This window comes from Vanacampus margaritifer, chromosome 10, assembly GCF_051991255.1.
Source record: "Vanacampus margaritifer isolate UIUO_Vmar chromosome 10, RoL_Vmar_1.0, whole genome shotgun sequence".
NCBI classification, from domain to species: domain Eukaryota; kingdom Metazoa; phylum Chordata; class Actinopteri; order Syngnathiformes; family Syngnathidae; genus Vanacampus; species Vanacampus margaritifer.
In genome coordinates, this window is record NC_135441.1 from 17,739,760 (window position 1) to 17,767,501 (window position 27,742).

Genomic DNA, 27,742 nt, shown 5'->3' on the forward strand with positions numbered 1-27,742 from the left:
ATTCACCCTATTAAATCCTGAGTGTCTCCTACATGTAGCCTCTTGTTACAATGCATTTCTTCTACTTTGTTCGATACTTTGTCATCACACACTTTTCTATGGTGTTGTGCTCTGATCTGATTTCTCGGCGGATTCTAAGGAAGGGGCCAGCCACTATTCTTGCACGACTTTGGTATACTGGCTTGCTATTCACTCATGTTCGCAGCCGTCTGAGTGGGAGGTTTTCGAATGGCGGGCAAAGCGTTGGTCATCCATATTAAGTGACTGTTAAATGGAGCAGGCAGCATCCAACAATAAAGGCTGTGAGGGAGGCGGAAGGCGACTTGTGTGTCAGTCTGGGGGAAGTGAAATGAAGCTCAGGGATTACTCCCTCAGACGCGGCATGGAAGAGGCAAATTGAAAAGGGAGGGGCGGGGGAAACTCTGGCAAACAATTCATGTTTGTCACCTGGTGGTGCCCTCGTATAGGCTGGATTTTGTTATCAGTCGCCTGCAGTTTCTCCACCATTTTTCTATTGTTTTTCGGCGCGCCTGTGAAGCCCACCGTGGTTGCTCTGAGCCCTCCGCGCTGAAAGCCCGCGGCTGGGTTGTGCGAGGAGCCACTAGTGCTCGGCTTTAACCCCTGTGAGCTTCATGCATTCCACCACTTGAGAAGGAACTTGTGCTGAGTTTCGGCAGGTCAAACGTGGGAGGATTCTCACAGAGGACGGTTCAGGGGCTTCTGTCTATTGTTGGTGAGGTCAGGCCAAGGTCACTGTATATTTTCTAAACACAGCCCCCACGATAATATTTACTGCAGTTCTCCTGTGCCGTCAAGGGTGAAGATGGGAAAAAAAAAAAACCTTAGTAGCAGCACACAGTGGCATGCAAGTTGAGTGATCCAGGAAAACTTTTTTTTAAATGTGATTGAACTTGACATATAGATGACTGAAAAAAAAATCTTTTGAAAATGTACTTATTTCCACATGTATGTTGGCTGCATATGATTAAATTTTATTATCACACTGAGAAGAAAGGAAAAATGTCAGCTTACCAAATTAAGTTTTTTTTTTTTTTTTTTTAGCTTCCGTTAATGAAGTAACAAGGGCAATTGTTTGTTTACTATGGAATAATGGAACTGGCAACGTGGAGTAAACCTTTTTGACTGGCAAATGCATTTAAACATATTTGCAAATACGTTCGAACGTACTTGCAAATACGTTACTTGTACTTGTAGGCTAAATGCCTAAAACATTTTTCTCATAATGCCATCGGTTGTCAATGTGCATATCCAGTGGCATTATGAGACAAAATGCCCAGCAGAAATCATGCAGTGCAGACAAAATAATAAATCATAAAAATCACAAATAAATATTTACTTACTTAATTTTCAAACATATTGATATAATGGAGGCCAAATGCTGAAAAAAAAGGGCTTTTTTTAAATTAAACTTGTACATGCGCAAGTCAAGTACCCTGTGGCATTATGGGAAACAATGCTAAAATTTTAGCCTAATTAAAATGAGCTAATTAAGAAAAAAATTGCTTATTATTATTATTTTGCCTACAATTACGTTTTCAACATATTAGACGTTTAAACGTATTAGCAAATATGTTCGAACATATTTGCCAATCAAAAATGGCAGTTCTGTCGTTTACCACCATACAATTCCTTGCAAAAGTCTTTGACCTAATCAGATTTTCTACTTTCTACATTCTAACATGGCTTATAACTAGAAAGCTTTCATTGAAACAACAAAGCTGGGAAGTAAATAAAAGTTGATAGAAATAAAAATGGAATTGTTGCTTCTCACCACTGTTCGTAATACCACAGTCGAGTGACACTTTTATAACATATGGCTACTACAACCCGCCATGACTTAAAAACACCATCTGAAATGTGGATTCCACTGAACATGGAACAGAATCATCTTCATGGCAGTCATCCTAAAAGCTACCAATAACTTGCCCCGATCACTTGGTTGGCTTATGATGATTCATTTCAGAGCTGCCGTTTCAGCCAATTACACTTCAAAGGGCTGAAAAAAAGACAAATTGTGTGCACATATGGTGTTGGCCCAGCAATTGATATCTGTAAACATGGATCTTACATGAAGATGAGAGGAAAACGAAAGCCTGTTTGGTTTTTCGTTTGCAGCTTGTGTTCTTAAAGTTGAAAAAAAAACCCTGAGACTTAAGTTTTGCTTGTGCTGACATTTGGCTGACTATGTTTTTGAATGGAGTGTCTTTGCTGCGTATTTGCCAGCTTCTTCTTCTCAGCTACAAGGTAAAATGGAAATGAGCGCATAAGAGTGTGGATTTTCTCTTTGAACACGCTGCCCACTCAGTGAATTGCACTGTGACACGGGAAAAAAAATGGGGATTTTGATTGATTGAATCCCTTCCATTTCTTTTGCAGATATCTAACACCCAGAAAAGTAAAATGAATCCCTCTAAACTTCGAGAGGAGACTTGCTAAAAGAAAATGTATTTTACAAAAAAGACAGAAAAAACCCCACGGCATATTAAAGTCATCCCTCTCAGTCAGAACCCCCCCCTTTAAGATATCTGAGTGGAGCCTTTGGAGGACAGGATTAAAAATTAATATTGGCTCAGGATTGACAGCAAACACCATTTGATGTGAGCCACAAAGAGGCTGTGGGGTTGTGGGCAGCTGACAGTTGCACAGGCACCACAAAGCCCAGTAAGAGGGACAGGATGGAGATGGACAGGTTGAGGATCTGTGAGGCGCCCGCAGTGTTCCACTCTGGTTATCTCCCCTCAGTATGCACGCCAACTTTCTGCATGGCTACGCGGGATGCATACCTTTAAGTTGCCGTCCTCAGCCTCCACCTCTGCAGCTGTGGGCAGTGTCCTGGTTTGGCTCCTGATGTAGCACCTCTGATGTTCGGCAAAGCGGATCCCAGTGAGTCCCTTTGAAAATAAGGGCGGAAGAGCTTGCTCAGAAATTCGGATACATCTTTCATTCATTAACTCACTGCGATGCGCATCTCCCATCAGCATCCAAGCACTTGTATTGAAATGTATCGATTTTGAAAGGATAATCAAAGCTGGAGTGGTTAATACGTTCTTTTAAATCTTTTTTTTGTAGCACGTTACGCAACTGATGAATTGTTCTCTAAAGCGCTATACACTAGATGTAAAAAGGCATGAGTGTTACCGTAGAACTCACATGGATTAGCCAGAAAATCCAGCACTTTGCCATACAAAATTAATGTTTTTACGATTTCATTCATTTATTTGAAAGCATGTTTATTAGAACTGTGCTACATCATGCTGAGGCTAACTTGCTAGCTAACATTAGGGATGTAACGATAACGACAATATCGTGATCGCTGCCACAATATACCGTCGTCGTCATGTCACGATATTAAAAGCAGCACATCTGTTAAAAAAGTCAGGTTGATTTCCATTTGTGCACTTCTAGCACCCTCTGGTGGCTAGTTTTTTTTAGTGCAGTTTAATTTTGGCAGGTTACATGTTTTTATAGCAATAGAACATGTTCATTCTGTGGGCCTTGCAAAATCAGTCAAAATCCAGTAAAACTGCCGGGAGCGAAGGAGGTTGCTTCAGTGAAAATGACTGTGAGTGAATGAGTTAGTAGGAAAGTGGTAAGTAGTTGTGTAACTGTATTAAGATTTTTGTATGTTGTAGACGAGCTTTTCAATATGCAAGCCATTTTTAAAGGGTAATGTTGTAAAGATGAATGTGAAATGACACTTTTGATAATAGTTTGATGTATATGTAAACTGTATATGATATAAACTATTAATATAAGCAATTGTACAAAAAAATGTAGTGGTGTGTCAGTTGTGTTTTTTGCTATTTGCAGTAAATATACTCCAATAGGCCCTTACCTATTTATTTTTCAGCATTTTACATAATCGCAGACTATCGCCCAATGCGTCAGGTCTTCCGCTTTTAAGCGAAACAGAAGACAAATGGCACGGTTGCTTTGCTGTGGCTGTACAACACTTCATAGCGTATACGCCAGAGAGTTGAGTGACATGCTTGGAGAATGAAGTGTGTGCCCCCATTGAATTAGACAGTCACAGGCTGCTCTCGCCTTCTTAATCTGTGCAGTCGAGTGTGGAAGTCGCCGTCTGCAGCCGCGGCGCTGATTCTCCACCGGGCGCTCTGTTCAGTCTGACACGCCGAGCCTCAACGGGCACGACGGAGAGAGATCTGTTAATTCGCTCCACACTATTGTATGTTAATCTAACATATTCAGACGAGACAGCGTCTGAAAGAGGCGCACAAGATCAGATTATATCCAATTTATTTCCTGCAGAGCTGCTCGTTCATCACACTGTATTAGAGCAGACAGCAGGGTCGACATCTGCCACTGAATGGCATCGGATGAAAATCGTATGCCACCAAAATGAACTTGATTTTCTCTCAATTTAATTGCAGCAATGCGCCGATTGCCGTGACATCATTTCAATCAGGCGATCTGACCGCGTGGCCGCTAGGCCTGCGTTGTGGATTTTTTTTGTGGCGAGGTGCCGCCGCCTAGAAAACAGACAGCAGCCGCACATGACATGATACAATGTGAAGCCTGTTGTAATCTACCGCCTGTAATTTCATCTGCGTCGGGACAATAATAGTCTCAAGCACAGAAGCATGATGTTTATGCCTGGCTTTATTGTGATGAGTCTCTGTTTAATTTGGCTACCCCGCATCGGGGAGCGGTGGGCGGGAAAGCAAAAGGGCAATGTTGCGATGAGATACAATGATTACTGGGCTTGGTCAACCAGAAAATGAAGAAAGACACATTAACACACGGATGAGAAATGGAAAAGCGATGTCACTTTGAGAGATGGGGGGGGGGGGGTAGCAGTCCATTTGGTAGCCATTTGCGAGACGCTCATCTGCTTCTATTCAACAGGATGGAGGACGTACAACAGTATGCATCATTCAGCTCCTGTGAGGAAAGATCTAGCGCAATGTCAGCAAGTCTCACACAGCCCCATTCTAAAAAAGTTACACTGCAGTGATTTGCATAATTATTTTCAACCTACATTCAGTTCAACATTTGGTGGGGGGAAAAAAACACATTCAAAACGGTTGCATCACACAATCTCATCTCATTGTCTAATTGCTGTTGTATCCTTGAGCAGAGTTGAATTTAAAGGGGAATAAGGGAATCAAGTCGACTGTGTTCACGCCAATTTCTACCTGAGCTCGTTTATGAAAATGCCAAAAGAAAGAAAATTCCACCCATCCTCAGTTAGACTGCATTTCGCGCTAGACTAGGTAAAAATAGGGCTCTCAATGATGTGGCTGCCAACATAACCTGACCTAAACCCTATTGAGAGCTTTTGTCCTCAAATGAGATACAGATACACTTTGGAGAGCATCTCTACATTAACAACTAATTTTTTTTAATCATAATGTCATTCTTGCCTCATCACTCAACAAGTCCTTCAATTATCTTCTTTACAATAGCTAATTTCCAACAACAAAAAACATCTACACTCTAAAAAGAGAATTGTTGAAGCAATTTAAGATTACAAATTGAATTGTTGACCAATTTTAAAAAAAATTGTAAAAAAATTGTAACACATGATTGAATTAAGTTGATTAAATTGAATTGATCATTAATTAAATGAATCCAAAATGAATATATTAAGTTTAATGATCTTAGAATTAATTAAATTTAATATGTTCACTTTGGATTAACTTAATTCAATCGTGTGTTACCAATTGAAGCGATTTAAAAAAAAAAAAAATATGTGGTCAACAATTCAATTTGTAATCTTAAATTGGTTCAACAATTCTCTTTTTAGAGTGTAACAGACACTCATTGAAATCAGATTGTTGGTCTTATATGAAAATATTCTCTGAAAGTTTATGAGGCATCTTATTTACTTAATTTCATGACAAACCAAGATAGCCTGCGAAATGATGATTCAGTTCCACAGCCTGAGGCTCCCATATTGTTGAATTAATATTCATCTGTAATCTGTAAAGTAACAAAATCTGCAATGCTAGTTGATCCCCAATTTGTTTGGATTTCCAAATTAACATTATTGGAGTAATCCCCCCCATATCCGTGGTTCACTATTCACAAATTTACCTATTTCAGTTATTTCTTTGGAACATAGCCCCAACAATTAGCTGAAGAAATTCACCTATTCATGTTCATTCAAATTCATTTTTTGTGCTATTTTTTGATATCACAAGATAATTATTAGACCAGCCCCTAATTTTGAAGGATAATGGACCAAGCCCTGCCACAAATAGCAAAAAATCCACAATTATTTGAGGCAATGTTGTAAAATGAGTTTGAAATGATATTCAACTGGTTTAGAATCACAGTTTATAATATTTTTATATTTGCATCACTGTCAGTTATCATCGGTTTTTAGTAAGCCTATTCTCTGCAGTACTTGTCACCGATCCCCGACATTAAATCTTCACCATGCTCCATTATCCACGTGTGTCAACTGGCTCAACGCCACATCATCTTTGTCTGGTGCTGCACTGGTAACACCGGACGCCCCATTAGAACAGACTGGAGTCGCTCAGTCTGTCGTTTTATGTGCGGTAAGTATGTCCCCGCCACTATTAGCGGTGCCGTCACAGATGCGCGAGTCAGCGCATCGATGCCGTGAGCGCCAGCGCAAACCCTCGTAGCCCCGCAGATGCTGACTTGTCAACCAAGCGGAGGGAGCAATCTGGACGTGGCTTTTCCTCTTCGGCCCAGAGGACACGCCATCCATGACGCGGGGAAACAATGTGAGAGCATCAGAGCGCGGCGCACATCTCCGAAAGTCAACTGCACTTCTAATGTCACTTCTTGTGTGCGCTTCTGCACAGTAGGCTTGAAGGTCACATGACTTAAAGGTCACGTGTTCAGTGCTTTCCCTCGGATTTTACATTGATGTTGATGTTGGGCAGTTTTTTCCAATGTGGTGAAGGTTGAACATCTCAACAGTGCACTTTAATACTTTCCACTTGGGTTTGAGGTGCGTGGAAGATGTTGACACTCAGAACTCAGTTTTATTTTACCGAGAGAGAAAAATCTCATGTAAAAGTAGTATTCAATGCCAAAGTCTACTATCATGAATTATGATAAAGTTCTTGTTTGCTATATTTTATATTTTGATGGTACTATGAATATTTAAGGACTAGCAATAATGGGAATAGCAGGTGCTAACGAGGCTAACCATTATGCTCATCCACAATCAGCTTATGTTCGTACCCTCGAACCCGCACAGAAAAATGATGATTGTTTTGTTTTATTTACTGGACATTTGACTATTCCACAAAGTCCGGTGACAGCAGCAGACAGGGGAGTCGACAGGTCTTTTGTAAATTGGCTAATTGGAAAACAATATTCTGCTAACACGTGCTAAGCGATTAGTCAATATTAATGGGGAAGTCAAGTGGAAAATGTTGCGTCCAGACAAGTGTAAACACAACATTCTGATTAATATTGTGTTTGTGGAATATGAATTAAGCAGCAAAATCCATCTCAGGGGGCGGCCATTTTGCACTGAAATGACATCACACTTGGTCAGGGCTCAAGTAATGACCAATCACGGTTTGGTCATGTGATATTCGCAAATTGAGCCCTTAAAAGAATACTTGATTCATTAAGCCATTTTCAGCAGTAAAAAGTGAATATTTTTTACTTACTTTGTAACTTAATTTTTTTCTTTTTTTCTCTCAAAAAAACAACATTATTTTTCATGTACAATTAACACCTTTAAAAAAATATATTTTTTGTACTTTGTTGTCAACTAAAGATGACATCATTTGTGCTGAGGAAGTAGGTAACCACCAATCATGGCTCAGTTTACTGACCAAACCCAGAAAACAGGTGAACCATAATTGGTCGTTACCTACTTCCTCAGCACAGGTGATGTCATAATCAGTCGATAGCAAGTGGAAACAAAATTGTTTTTAAAGGCATTAATTGTAAATGAAAAATAATGAAGTTATCAAATTAATTCTGGACAAAATATTACCTTTTTTACTGCTGAAAATGGATCAATGAGTCAAGTATACCTTTAAGCACTAGGGTTTCATTTTCAGTTGACAGGAAGTGGCAAAATGGCCACCCTCTGAGATGGACAAAAATGTTGGGATTCTGCTATTTAATTCTTATTCCACAAACAATATTAGTCACAATGCCGTTTTTAGACTAGAGAGGCCACCTCGAACAAAATATTACTGTGAAGAAATGTGTTTCTTAATTTCCCCGTTAAGACAAATAAAAATTGCAGCATTCTATTTTTTGTCATCCTTGTAAATTTTTGTGCAAGTTTGCAACCAATTGCTATAATTATTATTTGAATGGAAGAACGACAGCTACTCTGCACTCAGGATATATTTTTCCTCTCCGCAGTTTATTTGAGCCTTGAATTGTTATGGAAGATAAGCAGCCGAAAATCATCTGTGGCCCAGAGTTCTGGTGGCATAAAGCCCAAAATGCCCTCGGGCTTGATGGAGACCGTGTCTGGACTGGCCAAGCGCGCTCATTTTCAATAACAAGCAACAGTCCCCTTTTTCTTTTTGTTAGAAAGCAATTTTAGCATCAGCACACAGCTGCCTCGCTGCGTGTTTTATACCACCTCGTTCCCATTCTTCTTTCTTCCACTCAGAATAAGGTTTGAATTACTGTGCTTACTAGCTTGTTACTTAGTCTTTCATGGAAGAGCAGTGAGTCGCCTCAGGGGATTTGCTTCACCAGCGCGAACTGGAACAAGCAACAGGCTTGTGTGTGTGTGTGTCAGTTTGGTGAGAGAACGGAAAGAGGCAAGATAAAGAAATCGGACAAAAAATAATTGATGATTCTGCTGGCCATTGTAACAAAAAAACAATGACTACCGAGTAGGTTTATTCTGATTGGAACCTATTAACATTTCACAGAAGAGAATAATGGTGCTCACCAGCTAGTTAAGCTTTCGGCTTACTTGTCTGAGGTGCTTCTTGCGCAACCTCCTGCATACTAAAGCAGGATTTGGAAATGAAAGGTAAGCTAATGAGTTTTGCTGGAGACAAAATTGCCACTGCAAAAGCTGCTGTGTGAAACAAATGGGGACGGGCTTCTTAATGGTGTTTGTACCGCAAACAACTTGCTGCTATAGAATTAGTCTTTTAGGAAAGAACAAACCCCCTCTTGGGGCTGCTGTGAGTGCATTTAAACGGTAAATCCGCTCTTATAATGACTGTGTGTTTAAGCGGTTATTACGGGAATTTGTGGTCATTCCCTCATTCATTATCTGCACCAATTATCCTGTTTGCGGGGAGCTGAAGCCATTCCGGGCCGAGAGAAGGGGCACGCCCTGGCCGGGGCAGACTGCAAATCACATATTAAGATTCGCACTCGTGCTCACACCTGACCTGCAGGGTACGCCGTAGTTTTATTTCTAGTGCTCTACATTTGTAGCAACGGCATTTTAAGAAGTTGTTTTGCTAGTAGTCCCTTTCTACAGTCATCCTCACACTTTTATTCTTTGATGTTACTGGTACCCCTCTGCGGTTTATTATAGTGGCATCAAGCAAAATAACAAAACAAAAACACACACTTGGAACATATGTGAGTAGTTCAATCTCTAAACTTTTGTACAACAGTGTCCAGCTATTGTTTTGGTCAAATTCCAAATTGTAGACTTCTGTTGTCTTCTAGTGTTACTAAAAACACCGTCATTTTTCCTTAAAATTGCATGAAATTAATAGTAATTTTTTGTCACCTTTTTTCCATTTACTCGTCAAATATACATTTTGTATAGAACACACAATACAACTAATTTAAATAAATAAATTAATTAATTAATTAATAAAATGAAACAATTATCCAGTGGCCCAAAAAATATGTATTTCTTTCGACCGATACCCTGCGCCACCTAGGCATGCAGTACCCTCCATTAATTTAGATGGAAAAGTGGAACTAATGATATCCAATGGAAAAATGCAAAAAAAAATATATATATCACTCAATAGCGCCACCTATGCATGCAGTACCCTCCATTAATTTAGATGGAAAAATTTAACTAATGATATCCAATGGAAAAATGCCCCCCCCCCCAAAAAAAAATAAATCACTCAATAGCGCCACCTATGCATGCAGTACCCTCCATTCATTTAGATGGAAAAGTGTTACTAATGATATCCAATGGAAAAATGCAACCAAAAAAAAAACAGATCACTCAATAGCGCCACCTAGGCATGCAGTACCCTCCATTTATTTAGATGGAAAAGTGCAAAAAAAAAAAAATCAATCAATAGCGCCACCTAGTTATGCAGTACCTTCCATTCATTTAGATGGAAAAGTGGTCCATTCCCACAATTAAACAAAAGATTTTGTTCCCTGGTGTGGTTATTTCAGTACTTGTTCGCTACTAACTCTTCCAAAAGGGCAACATGTAAACATGGTGATGATTGCGATTTCCCAACATTTCTGCTTAATGCTTCACTTACATGTTTAAAGTCGTGCACCTCGAGAACCTCCTGACTTCCATTTCCAATTCGGAAGATTTCTATCTGCCGAATCGGGTCGATCTCCATCAGGCTGGGTGTCTCGACGCCATCCAGCACCGCTTTGTACTCGTGGTCGTAGACCTAAAAGGATGGAAAGAATAATCATCACAAAACTGAACACGAGGGTGCAATAACCCTTAGGATAAATAAAATGCCTAAACAATATGACAATGTTAAACTGCATCTTAAGAAAGATGTATGAGATTATTGATCAGAGTTTTCCTCAAGTATCTAGAATAAATAGTTAAAGCATTCTCTTGACTGGGGCCCTAAAGCGGTGCAGACACGCTTGGATGGCAGCTAAAATTCCCTGTTTGAAAAACGATTCATGCCCACCAGCTGAAAATATGCCATTAATATTTATGCGAGCCTTGTGTTTGCGAGGAGAAATATATCGAGTCCATCTTCATCTTTCCCCGCCAATGAGAGTCATTATTAATGAATACATTCAAACGGGACTCCGTCAGGATTTATGTACATCAGACACATCTGTCCTCCAATGCTCAAAGACAAAATTAGCTTTCACTTTCCGCTCTCCCACTCGCTCGTTGTTTTGTGTCTGCCTGCTTACATGCTGTCATCAGAACCCTTTTTTGTTTTTTTGTCTGGTTAGAGAACAGTAGTGTGATAATGGGATATAATTCTTAATAGTGGATCACTGTAAGAGTCGCATTGGCCTATAAATCTCCATTAACGTGGGTCACAGCAGCATCGGCAAAGGGAAGTAGAACTTTAAACTGCCAGCAGAAGCCTAATGAAGATGGCTTTGAAATTTAAGTGTCAATTGGGCCGTTGTGGATAAAGTCGGAGCTATTAAATAGTCTGCGAGTCTGAGTGGGGGAATTAAAGTTCTATTTTAGCATTCTTTTATATTAGCATAAATGTGCAATTGGGGGTATGGATTTGGGAGGCTTATTGATTTCCCATTAAGAGCAGTGAATTACATTTTCAGCAGGCGATCACGTCTGATGAAAATCCAACAGTGAGAGTAGCCCCGCCTCCCAGGGCTGGAAATAGAGAATTAAAAAAATTTAAAAAATAATAATAATAATAATGATTTTTTGTGCAACATAATTGCTGTTAAAAAATAAATGTATAAATAAATAAATAAAATAAAAATAATGTCAATAAAAAAATATATAAATATATATTTTTTCTGACACTTGCACTGTGTGTGCATGCGTGTGTGCATGTGCGTGTGTGCGTGAGAACGAGAGACTGAGCGAGCAAGCTGAGCTGAGCTGCAACAAGCGGAAGGTCCAAGACGATGCAGAACCATGTCTCGTTAAAGACGGTATCAGTTAATAATAATAATAATAAATAAAATCCAACAGTGAGAGTAGCCCCGCCTACCAGGGCTGGAAATAGAGAATTAAAAAAATAATAATAATGATTTTTTGTGGAACATAATTGCTGTTAAAAATAAATGTATAAATAAATAAATAAAATAAAAATAATGTCAATAAAAAAATATATAAATATATATTTTTTCTGACACTTGCACTGTGTGTGCATGCGTGTGTGCATGTGCGTGTGTGTGTGAGAACGAGAGACTGAGCGAGCAAGCTGAGCTGAGCTGCAACAAGCGGAAGGTCCAAGACGATGCAGAACCATGTCTCGTTAAAGACGGTATCAGTTAATATTAGCTGAAGTGCTCGTTCTCATTATTTCCACTGTGGTACTGAAACTATACACTACAGTTCCAAATATCAAATGTCACTGGGCTACAAGACATTTAAAAAGGACTGTGAAAATTAATTAACTTCACTCGGGAGAGTGCAGAGTGATGAAAGCGAATGGGAAAACGCACAATTTATGTAACAGTTTACTTTCTGTACAAGGACTCTAAAAGGCCACCATGTCGCTTCTTTCTTGAACAAAGACTATGGTATATAATCCCTTTGAAACCTTCAGTGATCCTACAGTGGCATTAAATCCAGTCACACTGGTCATGTGCTCTTGACGTGTTACTTTTCCCAGTCAAGTAACCAAACTAAAGTTACTCATCAAATTCACATAACGTTACAATGTCTTATTTATTTACTTTGGAAACAATTTCGCCACTAAAGCTAATTATTATTAATCGCCTCCGCATCACATTAGTGAGTAACATTTGAGAATAAACCATAAACTAATAGTTAACATTTAACTCATTCACTGCCATTGACGGCTATAGACGTCAAAAATTCATTTGAACTATTTCTATTAGTTATTATTTTTTTCCCCCTTTTGTTAACAAGAGCGTGAAAACCTAGATTTTTTTTATTGTAGATTTAGAACAGATATAAAATGTGTGATTAATCGTGAGTTAGCTAGTGAAGTCATGCGATTAATTACAATAAAAAATTGTAATATCCTGACGCCCCTAATTTTTTTAGTAGTCTTTTCTTTTTTTAAACCGCAAGGCGATTCATTTTTTAAAATTATAATTAATCACATGACTTCAGTAATTAACTCACGATTAATCACAAATTTTATATCTGTTTTAAATGTACAATGAAAAAAAATCTAGGTTTTCACGCTCTTGTTAACAAAAGGGGGAAAAAAAGTTAAACTAATAGAAATAGTTCAAATTATTTTTTGATGTCTATAGCCGTCAATGGCAGTGAATGAGTTAAATGATTACTAACACTCTTTTTTTCACTAAAGGCACTCAAACAATAAACAAAGGGAAACTCGGCTATTTACAGTTTGAAGTGAGGCATTGTGGGTGTCTGGGGAAGTGACGTCAAGTATGTGCATGTCACGTTTTCAGCACGTTGACTGCTCACGTGTTCATACAATACAGTAGAAAGATTAACAAACTGGAAATACAGTCACTATTTTTGGAGTATTTATCAGCTGAAGACAAAATCTTAAGGTTTGTTGCGCATTCTGTGCTGTCGAGTGTTATCTAGTGTCAGAAACACACAAGTAATACACTTAAATGATACGCAATATTAATACTAAAACCAGACTAAAACACTTAAAACCAAAGGTTGCTTTCATTTGATATTTTATATAAAAATATATTTGTTAGGTCAAGTCTTGTTAGACTTGTTCGATTTTTTTTGTGCTAAAATTGTCAACGTTGACCGATAAAATATATATTTTTGTTTCTGTAAAAAATATAAATTCATGCATAATATCAATGATACATTATTAATAAAATGATTTTCAAAAGCCTGCCCGCTAAAACAGTAGTTTATATTTGTTGGGTGTAAAAAGAAGCAAAAGCAAACAAGAGGGGTAGGCCATAATTAACAGTGGGTTAATTTTTACATGTGACCCTTTTCCAATTACTTAAGCCCTTTCGACCCATTGTTAATTACAATATTCACCCGTGCATTAATTAGGTTATGTACAGTAATGTGTGACTGATGTGTTTCCAGACATGGTGAGCACGTTCAGCGGTTATTTACTTGAATTAACTGTGTTTCCAAGGAAACCGTCGTGAAAAAATGAAACTGTGGATTGGACGGACAGCGCGGCTCTCTGAAAAATCTCATTTCATCATTTTGGTCTCCCAATTCAATTCACTGCCACTTTTTCATAACAGTCCTCTAATCTGAGGTTCAGTGCAGAACCCCTGTTGTCAAGTGAAGAACAGTAACTGAAAGAAATAGGCGGTAAAACCAATCTCAAATTCATGTTGATGCCCAAAGTAAATGTCCACATGTCTTTTTCTCTGGACGAACATCATTCATTTTGTTGCTTATTCTCTTGTCCAACTTGATCTTTACTCTCATCTCATGTTGACATGAAGGAAAACACATCAGACGATCCATCGCAAAGCCCTCGCACACAATTCCCTGTTTATTCACTCAAGGTTTGCGTCTGACGTGCTTCTTAACAGCGGCGAGATGCTTTTCCGCCGCGGACTCACACTGAAAGCGGCGAATGAAAAGCGGCAGGTGCTGCCAAAGCTGCGGGTTGTTTGTGCGAGCGGGCTGCGGTGCCGCTGAGCCCGGGGACATTAGGAAAAGGTCGTATAGATGTTGTTACAGGTGACTGGATCGCCGGATGCATAAATGCGTGTGTGGCGAGAGACAGCCTGCATATGTTCAGCGATGGGGAAGGCGGCGGCCGTGGGAGTGAGAGCGATGAGTTGATGACAATATGTCCTCTTGGTTGTCCTTGAGGGGAAGGAGATAGAGGCTGCAGTCAGGCGGAACTAGATGCCTGTCACTCACCGCGGGCGGGTGGCGGCGGAGGCAGCGGTGGTGGGTGTAGGCGGGCAGCTGTGGGAGGGAAAGGTGGCGCGGGGGCAGCGCGGTGCATCGGGCCTCTGGGGAGCCATAGGCAGCCTCGTGATGGATTGAGGTGGGCAGCAGCTTAGACAGCTACACCGGTGAACATTGTGTCCTTTTGGGCTCAGTCCTCTCAGCGCTCGCCACTTTTTCACACACTCACTTGTCGTTCTCATGCTGCCCGGCAACTTGTAGAAAAACGAGCCATAGTCGATTTTCTATACAGTGAACTTCCGTTTCATATGGGTGGGGGTGGGGGGGGGGTACGTTTCAGAGTATACGCACCGATACAGGTGAACATCCACGATATAGAGAGGCCGCCTATGGCAATGTTTTTTTGCCCTTATGCTTTAAACGCACAAGCATAAAATGTATAGGAAATACTACAGATTGGACTTGGACTCTTTTTCTGCTTTTTTATGTACTTTGCATGGATGGATGGTTTGGGAGAGAGGAGATGGCGTCTAGATGAAGAATTTTAAAAGGCTAACAGTAGAGTGGAAGGAAAATAGGCGAAGGATTATTAAGAGAATTGTTTTGGTGGAAGAGACTTAAGCCGAGAATGCATCATCGTCGCGCATGAAGGTAAGCTAATTTTTTATACTAAATCATTTTTAGCCAATCAGCACGAAAGCCCAATCGGGAGTTTATTGGGCCGGCGGAGTACCTACCCTCGAGTAGGACCTCCGCTCGTCCCCGTAAGTTCCTGTAAATGTGACCCGGTTGGGAAGGCTCCTGTAGTGGAGACGCGCACATACGGGGCCGGGCCCCTGAAATTTACCCCGAAGTTCCTGCGTTGGAAACGCGGCTATTTTTACTCCTCGAGATGGTGCTCTTGGTTTAAGGATGAAGGCTATGCAATATAATTTGATTACATTTCCATTGCATCTTTAAATCAAGAGTGCCACCTAGAGGAGATAAAAAAAAATGTCACAAGTGCCTCATGAAGCTTCATTTGTGCATGACTTGTCTCCCAGTGTTTGACGTTTAAAAAAAAATCGCCAGACATTGAGTGTAGTCTGAAGTTGAAACAGCTGAGCATGAAAAATCAGAGCGAGGGCACTATCTGGCTCCCTCGTTTCTACTTGTGTCGTCAAGTCGCCTGCAGCACACTTATTTAGATCTCACGTCTCTTCACATGGGCACCCACAGGAGAACTACACTCGTCTCGCCCGAGTAGCTCCCTTTAAAACGCGTCTTGGAATATCACAGTCTGAAAAATGGAACATCTCGGCTACATCCTTTCTAAATTACCACTGCAGATTTGCGCCTTTACAAATACAAGCAAGCATATTGTTGTTTTTGCCGGAATAATGAAACCAAGCTCTTCTATAATGATGATTAAGGAGACTTGCACACACTGAAGTTTTATTAGCAAAACAACACCGGATAATTACAGTACAGGTAATGAAAACAAACCTGGGAGGAGAGATCTTAGAGGCAACACACATTAAACTCAAACAATAGCAGCAGCAGATTCATCCAAAGATAAGACTGGAAAATGAAGAACTTTGAGGAAAATAATTCATAGCCCATATAGATTTCCCACCCAGAAACAGAGCTTCACATGGCCTTCACTCAATTACACATTTTTTTTGCTGCTGTTGCTGTCAGCCTATGTGAGCTGAACATTTGCAGATCTGCTTTCTTTCACGAGGTGATTTGGAACTGATAATGTGGGGTCTCGAGAACCAGGGGGATTATGCTTGTCAACTCCCAAGGCCTGCAAGATTCAGATAAATGAAGTAGGGATACGCCGCGGCTAACTAACACATGCAGCTTGCTGTTTGGTGAGGCCAGATGACTACAAACAGGTTGCTTCTGGATGGACGCCAGCTCTGAAAATTCAATTTGGAGAGTGCTGGTCAATCACTAATTGTGTCATCAACTTGGATGCTCCAGAGTAAAATGAGGCTTTCGGCAGCGTGCGACACTAATCTGTGAAGACGATGACAGTGAGGTTCAGTACACTCGATCGTGTTTCATTGGACTTGTTTTCATTTCAGTTAACTCATTCACTGCCATTGACGACTATAGACGTCAAAAATTCATGTGAAGTATTTCTATTAGTTTAACATTTTTTTCCATTTCAATTAATTTTTTATGAAAGCCTAGAATTTTTTTATTGTACATTTAGAACAGATATAAAATTATAATGCGATTTATGATTAAATGACCTTTATTTTTTAATATATTTTTTTAAAATTAGGCCCATCAGGTGATTAAAATTTTTAATTGTAATTAATCACATGACTTCACTAGTTAACTAACGATTATTCTGTTCTAAATTTACAATATTTTTTTCTCTAGGTTTTCATACTCTTGTTAGCAAAAGTGGATTTTTTTTTTTTAACTAATAGAAATAGTTCAAATGAATTTTTGACGTCTATAGCTGTCAATGGCAGTAAATGAGTTAAAGGGAAGAAGTCAAGCCCAATATTTCCTTTACAATAATGTTGTATCCAGCCCCACTAGTCTAAACACAATTCTGATTAAAATTGTGTTTTTGGAGTATGAATAAAGCAGCAAAATAATCAATCCGAGTCTGCGGCTATTTTGTCATTTGTTATCAACTGAAAATGACTTCACTGTTGCTTAGGGCTCTCACGTAACGACCAATCACGGCTCACCTTGCAAACGTCACATAATCAAACTCAGAAAACAGGTGAACCGTGATTGGTCGTTAGATGAGTCCTGAGCAACTTTGGTGTCATTTACAGTCAACAGCAAGTGGCAAAATGGCCGCCCCCTAAAAATGAATAAAAATGGGCAGATTTTGCTGCTTAATTCATACTCCACAAACACAATATTAATCGCAATGCCGTGTTTAGACTAGTGGGGGAGCAGACAAAATATGACTGTAAAAATTTTGGGGGCGTTGACTTTTAAATTTAAATGGAATTTCAATATAGTTTGTCATGTTATTCATTACCGCTTCATTGTTGAATGTAGAGAAACATTTTCTGTTTCTAACAGTCATGAAAGTGCCCGAACAACTTTCGTGCCACACAACACGTGGTACCCAGCTCTTCGTGCGACCGAACAATGTGATATGGTACTTAAAAGATTGAAGCAATTAAGACATATTTCACTCTCTATGAACTTTCCAAACACTAGGGTAACATTTGACAACTTTTACACGATAGAAATGTAAAAAACTGCTTCCGTGTCAAAACAAACCATAGTTTACCAAAAGTTTCCATCAAGCAGCAGATGGTACAGTTCGAATCGGGTTAGCGCTGATTAAGACAGCATATCGCCAGTAAGCGTAAAGGCAGGATGATGCAAACTGCATCAATTACCTGAGTGTCATATTTTACCGCAGGAGACAGACAATGTGTTAACTGCCATTTAACACCCCCAATTTTTTTTTACATGACACATTAAATTAGTTTGAATCCTCCTTCCATCATGATTTGTAGTACTTTTTAAAGACACTTTTTCTTTTTCTTTTATTGAGTTAACTAATTGAGAGGCTCACAAGCATAGTAATATTGGGACTCTTTAGAGTGGAAACACAAAATGAGTACTCTGCACCTAACGGAACCTTAGTCTGTAAGCCTCTCATAACTTTCAAAAACATCAGTTATTAAACAAGGAAAAGGTTAAATCAGCCACATAGATTTGACATCTTGATCAGGAAAACATTGGCTCTATATCACGACAACAAATTCACTGAAGTAGTTTGAGGTCAAAAGTCAATAGAATACGACGCTACAGTGTGTATCTGTAGGATGACGATTTTGTGTGCTGCCAAGCACCGCATTGCAATTTGCCAAAAAGAATAGGAGACATTGCTGGCTGCCAATTTGTGTTTTGTTGTTTGTGGTAAAGCATCAGAGCCTGTAAACTCAGTCGCACTCACAACCGAACATGTGCAGTGTGGTAGAAGGACTGCTGGTGTAAAACAGCTGTACAGTTATTGCGGATTTAAAAAAAAAAAAAAAAAATATATATATATATATATATATATATATTTTTTTTTATTTTTTATTTTTTAGAAGTGCGGACTAGTGCTTTCACCGACTCCACAGCCACAGTATATCCTACAGAGCTTAAACAGTTGCTGTCGATGCGTCATAGGATTCTGTGGTGTTCTGCTTGCTCACCGAGTTTAGTCCTGCGGCAGCTTTGCATTTAGAGTCAGACCCAACTTTCCAACTCTGGTGGATAACAGTATTATTGTACTAGTACTATACCATATTTTTATATGTAGAAACAACAGTGAACAAAATGCAGATGGTAATATGTAGAACTTCTCCCGTTGACATCCACTTTTAGTGGATTTTAAAAGTCTTCACACACCTGCACATACTGAATGCCAGGTTTTTTTTTATAATTAAAAAAATGAGACAGCAAATCAGCATGAAAGTGACCTATAATAACTCACCTGAATATTTAAAAGGGGAAGTAAAAATAAACAGCTGAAATATTGTACTTGCACAAGTGTGCACACCCTCTTGAAACTGGGATTTGGATGTGGCTGCATTCAGAATTAATCAATCACTTTTAAACTCTTGTTAAATGGGAGTCAAGCTCAACACACATCTACCACTATTTAAAGTGCCTCTGACCAACCCCAAATAAAGTTCAGATGTTCCAGTAGGCTTTTACTGCGATTTTTCTTGGTGTGCTTTCTAGCAGAACACAAAAGATTTTGAGCTAATAACTGCTTTTCTGCACAGTAAATTCTGTAGTGTAAATCTGACTCTATTCTGTTTATTTTTTCAATTCTTTATTTTACTCTTTTCCAAGTGTAAATATTACTCTAAAACTGAGTCGATTTGGTCTCTATCTAAATAGAGTCAAATCGACTCTACAGAATTTACTGTGTGATGTTTTCATAAATTCCATCTTCCTACATCTACCAGTTTGAACTAAGAACAGCAACTCAACTTTATTTTTTGGCTAAACTTGAACCTTCTAAAGTAGCTGAAATGCAACATACCTTTTAGTAACTTAATTTAAAAAAAATTGATTAAAAATAAATAAATCAGAAATTACCTCAACAGGTACTCACTAGTAACTACTTAAGTACTTACACTCAAGTAATTATTTTTTACAATTCTAAAGTAACAGCAATCTTGAGCACAATTTGTGGCAACTCTACCCACTTTTGCGTGCGATCTTAACGAGGAAAAGGTATAAAAATTGCATGGAGTTGACATTCAAGTGTCAGAATCATATATTTAGAGGAAGCCTGAAAAACATGCTGGATACAACATGCCGGGTGGTAATGAAAGGAAGCCACTCTAAATATAAACACTTGCCAAGTGTTGCTACAGTGCTACATTATAATTAGTGCCATACACTTCTGCAGTTAAGGGGAAACGGATTACCAACATATTACCTTTTTAAAATGAAATAAAGAAAAGTTGAAATATATACAGATGCTGTTGTAACAGCATAAGCCTCTGCAATTACTTAAATATTAGAGGCTACAACAGAAATCGCATTCTGAGTATGTTTTGTGTGTGTGTAGCATTAAAAGCAATGGTGGCAAGGGTGTTCAAGTGCTTTTGGGAATCCACCCAAGCAATTACTTTAAGCATCACTTTGATGCCAAAGACCAGTTGAGGAAAATGCTACAATTAGCCTCTCGACGAATGAACTAGAACATGTCAAAATGTCAGGCTTAATGGAAAAAATCTTACAAAACAAACTGTTATTGGCAGCTTATCCCAAATGCAGCTTCATTCTGACTTTTTGTTATTGTGTGACGTGTTTGAAAGCTGGAAAGTGGAAAAACTCACCAGCAACAGCGGCGATATGGACAGGAGAGCAACCTTCAGATACTTCTGGAGGAATTTAATCACATACACATGTAGTACCCTCTAAAGCATCTCACATAAAAGGTCACATTTCCAAAGTTAGTCTCGCAGGAGCAAGACAGCAAAAGCGTTTTCCTTGTCTCATCTTTTTACACTGATGTCCAATAATCACACAAATCTCGACGAAAACAAGAAACGAGGACAAAATTCCCCTGACAGAAATCTCACGACACACTAACCAAACACAGTGACATAAAAGAAAGATGCTCATAGTAGCCTGAAAGAAGTAAATACTTGACATTTCAGCACAAACGTGCAAACCAATGTTGGACGTGTGTCTTGAATGTGTAGCAGACTGGAAAAGTTTCTTCTTTGTGCTGTGTAGCCTTCGGGCCTTCTGTCCTTGATGAAATTCCTATCAGACTGTTGTCGGATGGCGGAAATGGTCATTGGTGAAAGATCAGTGTGAGATACGTGAACACTTCCATTTGAGGCACGGCTGCTTCTGAAGATAGCCATTTTTTTTTAAGGTCTTTGTTGATTTGCCGGTAAATTAGTTGAATCTGTCTCTGTAGGTCCCCTTTGATTGACTGTTGACCAGACCAGTGTGTCGTCCACCTTACACCATAAGTCCCGCTGACAAGCAGCATAAAAAATTGGACTTGGGTGTACGCAGTTTTAGAAATGTTGGTTTAAAATTCCAACTCAACACTATATAACAGTCAACGATAACTTGTTTGCTCTTCCTCCACAGCGAAAGAAATGAAAAATCTAGTCATAACCCCGCGTCAACCATGCGAAATGACACAAGTCACGGGTGAAAAAATATATATTTTCAATTCAATTCAACAGATCGATGCACGTGTGGTCAGGAGCTGTCAATCCTTGCATACCTTGTACACTGCATGACAAGCCTAGAAATCGCCAACTGAATCAGGCTTGAAAAGGGCTTACCATATTTTCCGCACTATAAGTCACACATTTTTTTTCAGAAGTTGGCTGTTCTTGCGACTTGTACTCCGGAGCAACTTATTCATGAAGAAAAAATACCGGGGCTATATAATTTCAGCCACAAGAGGGCACTCTAGACTTACGCTCCAATATCTCCTACTTCTTAACAATTACATATTTAAACAGTAAACGCTATCTTACAAAGACAACTGAGAACGACTGAACACAAATGCACCCCAAAAGAAAATCGTATTTTACAGGCTACAAGCTGCAATTGTGTTAGCATATGCTACACCTATTCAGCCTGTTCTCTATTCTTTAATTAATGATATAACTTGCCTTCCAAGATGACATAATGTCTGTTTTTGGCCAAGTAGTTTTAAATAAATATTTTAATAAAATAAATTACCCACAAAAAAAAAAATCTAAAATAGAGACTTATACTCCAGTGCAATTGATGTATGTTTCTTCTACCTAATTATGCATTTTTGGGCCTAGTGCGACTTATGCTCCTGAGCAACTTATAGTCTGGAAAATACGGTACACAGTAAATTTTGTACGGTCAATTTGACTCTATTTAGATAAGGATCAAATTGACTCAGTTTTAGAGTAATATTTACACTTGGAAAAGAGTAAAATAAAGAATTGAACCGCCCCCTACATTTACACTACAGGATTTACTGTGTAATTGGCACGTGTATCCGCAGCTTTACAGTGGCCAGATTTCTTCTTTGGTACGCTTCTCAGAGCAAACAAAAAGGAGGATTTAGAAATCATCCAGGATTTCATGACCTGCTCATGCAATCATTGACTGTTTTTACATGTCAATTATAACAGCACCATTGATTGGCCGCACTTTGTGTGTACATGTTAACAGGGTCACCCCCGGAAAACTTGCTAACAAAATTACAATATTAGCGCCAGGAAAATATTTCTCATCAGGGGGTCTGAACGACGTACAAAATGCGCCCAATTCGATTCGACGACGGGGCGAGGGCCTGGCGCGGGAGGCAAGAAAAGCCATATAAAGCCCTTAATTAACATCAGGGTTTCCTGATGTTAATTTTTGGTGACATAACCTGACACTTTTGCACAATTTGTAATGTGACAGCCATATTTCAAAAGTGCTAAAAAATTATTTCCCCCATTTTCTACGCATTATGTGTCAATGAAAAGTGATTTTTCACAAGTAAATGCATTGTTACTGAAGATATTTATTTTTCTTGGGCTCTAATAAAATTAATTTAACTATATGTATATAAGTCCCTAGTTTTGCTTTTCCTCTTTCACCCAATAAATTAGTTATTTTTTTCCTTTTTTTCTTTTCAGGATAGCTCAGTATTATTACATGCATTAATATTTCTAAAATATACAATATTATTAAATATTAAATACATTTGTTCTTAAATTCCGACATGTCCAATTGTGCCCCATATGGGGCACAATTTGTGTGTTTCGTGGGTACCAAGTGGGCATAGGCTAAAAGTGGGCAACGGTACTGGTTTTATGTAGGTCTCATCTGGTATTTATGGGCATGGGCTTGAACTTGGCAAAAGTGGTGGGTGCCGTAAGGGTTATCTATGGGCTAAGTGGGCATGGATTAGAACTGGTTATTCATGTCTGGATGCTGTACGGGTTGTATGCGTATCAGTATACTTGTAATAAAGCAGTTTTTGGCATAAAACCAACTTGTGCACCAGAAATCCATTGAGTGCATCTCTGAGTGATGACCATTCCAACCTGTGAGGTTGAGCACAAACGTTTACTGTTCACGCTGCTCTCGCATATAGCGGCTGCCAAGTTTTTCTTTCAAAGAATCATCGCTCACCGGAGAAACCACAGTTGTGTCAGCAGGTGCCCGTACGATACATTCCATTCAAGCCGTCCTACCAATTAAAGCACTATTCTGTCTGTTGGAAGAAGTGGCCACGCTCAAGTAGTACTCGGAAGCCAAAGGAAATTGAATATTTCTTTTGTGGTTTTTTTTTGCATTAAAAGTTGCATCACCCTCCCCCGAGTTGTTTACAAAGCTCCAGTTACTTTTGCTTTCACATCATTTTGTGTACTTGTGAAGAAATGCACCAACAGCTGTCGCTTGTCAGTTCAATGTGGAAAAAAGCAGAAGGAAGGTCGCTTTAAATGTTTTCTGCAGTGCAATTTAAAAGCTGGAGAAAATCTAATTGGAAGTAACTACTTAAATGAAGGCAATTATGCTTACTCTCTGCTCTATATTTGTTTCTTCTAACTTTGCAGGCATTTTTTTCTGGCTTGGTAAATAACCATGTATTGCTATGATTAGCCAAGTGGTGTCAGGTTGACCATTTAATGACATACGTCACACATGTGGAGGAATAACAGAGGTTTTTAGTGCACAGCAATGTTGCTATTTTATGATGGTGTATGTCTTTTTTTTTTTTTTTCCCCAGTAGGAATAAAAAACTTTAGAACTAATAAAAACAGAGTCACGGATGACTGTTACTAGACAGCTTTAGCACCCAAAACGTAAATCTAATCTTTTCAGAGCCATCACTGTTTGTTGTTTGTGGATGTCAAATATTTTTGAAATGATTTATAGGGTTTGTGTTTTCAGAAATATATGTAAATGTAAAACAGCGAAATGCTGTTTTCTCACTTATTTGCCGTTTTCCTTTAGAACCCAACGTCTAAATTAGTTGAAAAACTCACTTATTTGTGTGTGTTTTTTTGTGTTCTTTTGTTGACGCTCTAAGATGCCTCAAGATGCTTTATTTATATACCGCAAATGCAATATTAATCAGAATGCTGAGTGTAGAATAGTAGGGGCAAATAGAACATATGGCAAACACTTTTTTGTACTTGACTTCTTCTTTAAAACAATTTAAAGGCAACCAATTCTTGTCACGAGACTTTTCCCTCAACTGAAGTGCAAGTAAACTACTCTCGGTTGGCCATTGGAAATACTTGAAAAAAATGAAGACATTCGTTGGTTGTTGACATTATGCCTAGGTGAACATTAGTAATAATGAAATAGACGGACGAGGTTATGCCAATTTGGTAGCCTAAAGGGAAAAACATACAACTTAAAAAAAGGCTCTTCAACAAGCAAATTTTTTTGTCTGGAGTAATGAAGCATGGATTTATCTGGGTGGGTTTGCGGCCCGGTGGAATATACGGAGCATATGTGCAGCTACTCAAGTCTGATTTTGGCAGAGGATACAGGCTATCATTCTTCTGCTGTTTTATTTCCACTGTGGAAAAATCAATTAATCCGGCAACCTCTGAATCTTGAACTAGTCTCCCTCTCTTTGCTGTCAACCCACTCCTACCTGAAAGGAGTGTAATGACCCACTTTCTCCTTGTCCCCCGGCGACTCTGTTGCTCAACGCGTTTGACCACCTCGCCGCGGTCGACTACAGTGTGCAGCTGCTGTTAATTTACAGGAGCGCCGTTCGCCTTTCTTCGCCCGCTCTGAAGCATATATGACTAATCACGGCAGTCATTTCAAACAACTCCAGCTCTCGGTGGCAATAAATCACCTTGATACGTGCTACTGTACCGATAATAGAGTCGCGCTCGTGAGGGAGAATAGAACAGGTAACTTTTGAGAGCTGTTGGGTAGCGCGCCATCGTGACATTAACGCCAGGATTGGGACGTATTGTTGCTCAGTGTGTACTTTGCTGTTATGATCCAACCAAAAATCAAAGTGAAAACAACAAAGGGTTGCATTGTCTTTGTGCAACAGCCAGGGGGAATATGATGCTTCTTCCTTGCGCTTAAAAACACATATTTTCCTTTCTTCATTTCAAACCATTTTGCTGTTGTATCTTTTTACAAAATCCACAGTTTTCTCCGTAAAGGCGTCATGTAAATATGCTGTAGGGGATACACACATTTTAAAAGTAACAAATTATGCATTTTTGCTCAATTTGAGTTGAAACATTTCCCAGGTGTGTTAACATACTTTTCACAAGATACCCCAAGAATCAAGAGTTATAGTATTTCTGATCTTCTTTTTCTAATGTCACTTGTATTAACTTTTTTTTTGAGGTGGTGGTTATACCAAGGGTTTAGTACAATGTTTGTTACCATGACGACCAGGCAGAACTAGGGAGTGTGTAACAAGGCGATCGGTTGCTGCTTGCATGAGCCCACAGTCCATAAAGTCAACTGTATTTTCACTCATGGAGGCAGAACTTCATTACCAAGCCGCCGGATTTAAACATCACAATTAGCCAAGTGCTTTGCAATTATTTTCTCAACTTTTGGCAAGAATGACTTTATTAACATCGTTTTCAAGTCTGTAACAGAAAACATTTTAAGTGCATCACTTTGCCCTGATACATAAATAAATAAATAATAAAAACAAATACATAAAAATGAGCACACCACTGCCACGTACAGTGGATATGCAGCTACATTATTGTAGCACAGCAAAATAAATAAAAAGGATGTTGCACCCTTCCCTGAAATCCAAATATTACATACGTAATCGACTAATGTATATAAACAATTTAGAAGTCATTTTTCCATAATGGAGTCATCAATATGTTTTTGTACTTTAGCTTCCGTTGTGTTTAAATGCTTGTAAAACATCCATTAGTTGAGCGAGTGGCGCAGGTATGCTACATTTAACGGCTTTATGGATTATAGGATTATACCCAAACGGCCCTCTTGAGTCAGCTTCAGACCATTTGGGCTTTCTTTGGCTTGCCACAGGGCATTTTAACAAGGCCCATGAAGTGTGCTGGTCTCTTGCAACTACTCCTAACATTGACATTTTTCGCTCATGTGGATATCAATCTTTAGAAATGAGTTTCTTAGTTTGGTCAAAACCAAAAATACAGACATCTTGAATCCAAATGATATAATATCCAAACTCCCATCCCAAGTCAACATTGGATAAACGCTGTCCACAACTGTCAAATACCAGAGAAAATCATAGGAGGACCTCTGATTTGTTGTCTTATTCCATATCAATATTGAAAATAAACAGTATTGTTTATAAAAAGGGAATCAAGTCAAGCAATCAAGCAACAACGCATTCATGGCGATGACTCTCTTCCTTCCAGTTTCTCGATTGTTTCATGTTGTGCTTAATGCCTTTCCCAGCCAAGTAAGCACGGTGCCCAGCTGAAGACCAATCTGCTCTTTGTCAGCCGTGTTGAATGAACCTACTTATTGTCGCCGTAAAGATGTGGATTTGAATGCCACTCAAAATCGTAATGAAAGTGCAGCGTCTCGAGTGTCGGAGGCATTCGGAGGCAACTACCACTACAAGCTTTTGGTGCTCGGTCACAAGAAAAATGACCGCCAATATAAATATATTTCATGCTCCAGGTTTTTGTCAGGTTTCTCCAAATCTCCAAATAAATAAAACAAGATTCAGGAGCCAAGTAGCGTTTAAAAAAAAAAAAAACTGCTTGTGAGTGCGGCAAAGCTGCAATTTAGATTATTTAGACACAAGGCCATCATTTGTCCACATGAAAGGCATTAATTGCAATCAGCATAGCCTGGCGGTAATTGAACTTCCTGCTGTTCAAAAGGGCAAAAAATAAAACCTCAATAGGTTGCTTGCATTTGTATTTGATACTGGACAGCGTCAGCATTGATGCCTCATGTTGGCAAATCCATACTTTTAAGACCAGGTTCAAACTCTAGGCTCGGGGGCCAGATCTGGCACGCTACATCATTTTGCGTGGCCCACTAAATAAAATAAAGTGAGTCTACTTCATGATTGTTGCTAAATAGAAAAACTATTTCTGTTTCATTTTATTTGAGCAGTAAAATCTGTACTAACAAAATTGCATTTTTTTCACTTTTTAGGCTCCAAGAAAACTGAAAAAAAAAAAAGTTTATTCGAGCACACCATGACCCAGATGCTACAGTTATGCTTTAGGTCAGTGGTGGCAGTCGCGATTAGTGACAAACTCCACAAAGCACCTTTAGCTAAACTGAGGCAATAATGGTTTTATGGCCGATAAACTTTGACCCTGGCATGATTTTATTCAATTTCCATTATATCCTGCGGTGAAAGATGTTGACCAGCCTTCCGGATTGTGTTCCAACATAGAGACTCCAGTGTATTAAAACTCTAAGACAGAGGTGGGCAATCTCGGTCCTCGAGGGCCGGAGTCCTGCAGGTTTTTGAGGTTTCTCACTTCCAACACAAGCTGATTCCAATCAACAGGATCGTTATCAGGTTTATTTAGAGCTTGCTGATGAGCTGATCATATATCAGCTGTGTTGGAGAAGGGCAACATGCAAAACCTGCAGGACTCCGGCCCTCGATGCCCACCTCTGCTCTAAGATATACATTTAAGA

The 27,742-nt window shown here is 39.1% G+C and overlaps 1 protein-coding gene across 2 annotated transcripts in view; it reads right to left on the bottom strand.

The window, feature by feature from the left end:
• Positions 1 to 27,742, bottom strand: part of tnmd (tenomodulin) — a 60,937-nt gene that overhangs the window by 14,505 nt on the left and 18,690 nt on the right. Inside the window, exons 3-4 of one of the 2 annotated variants that reach the window (XM_077578091.1) lie at positions 10,431 to 10,571; positions 2,805 to 2,912 (exon numbers count right to left, since the gene is read on the bottom strand). The exons of the other annotated variant lie outside the window; for it this stretch is intronic. Coding sequence (XP_077434217.1) covers positions 2,805 to 2,912; positions 10,431 to 10,571 — 249 coding nt within the window. The remainder of the gene's footprint in view (positions 1 to 2,804; positions 2,913 to 10,430; positions 10,572 to 27,742) is intronic. 2 annotated transcript variants of the gene reach the window in all.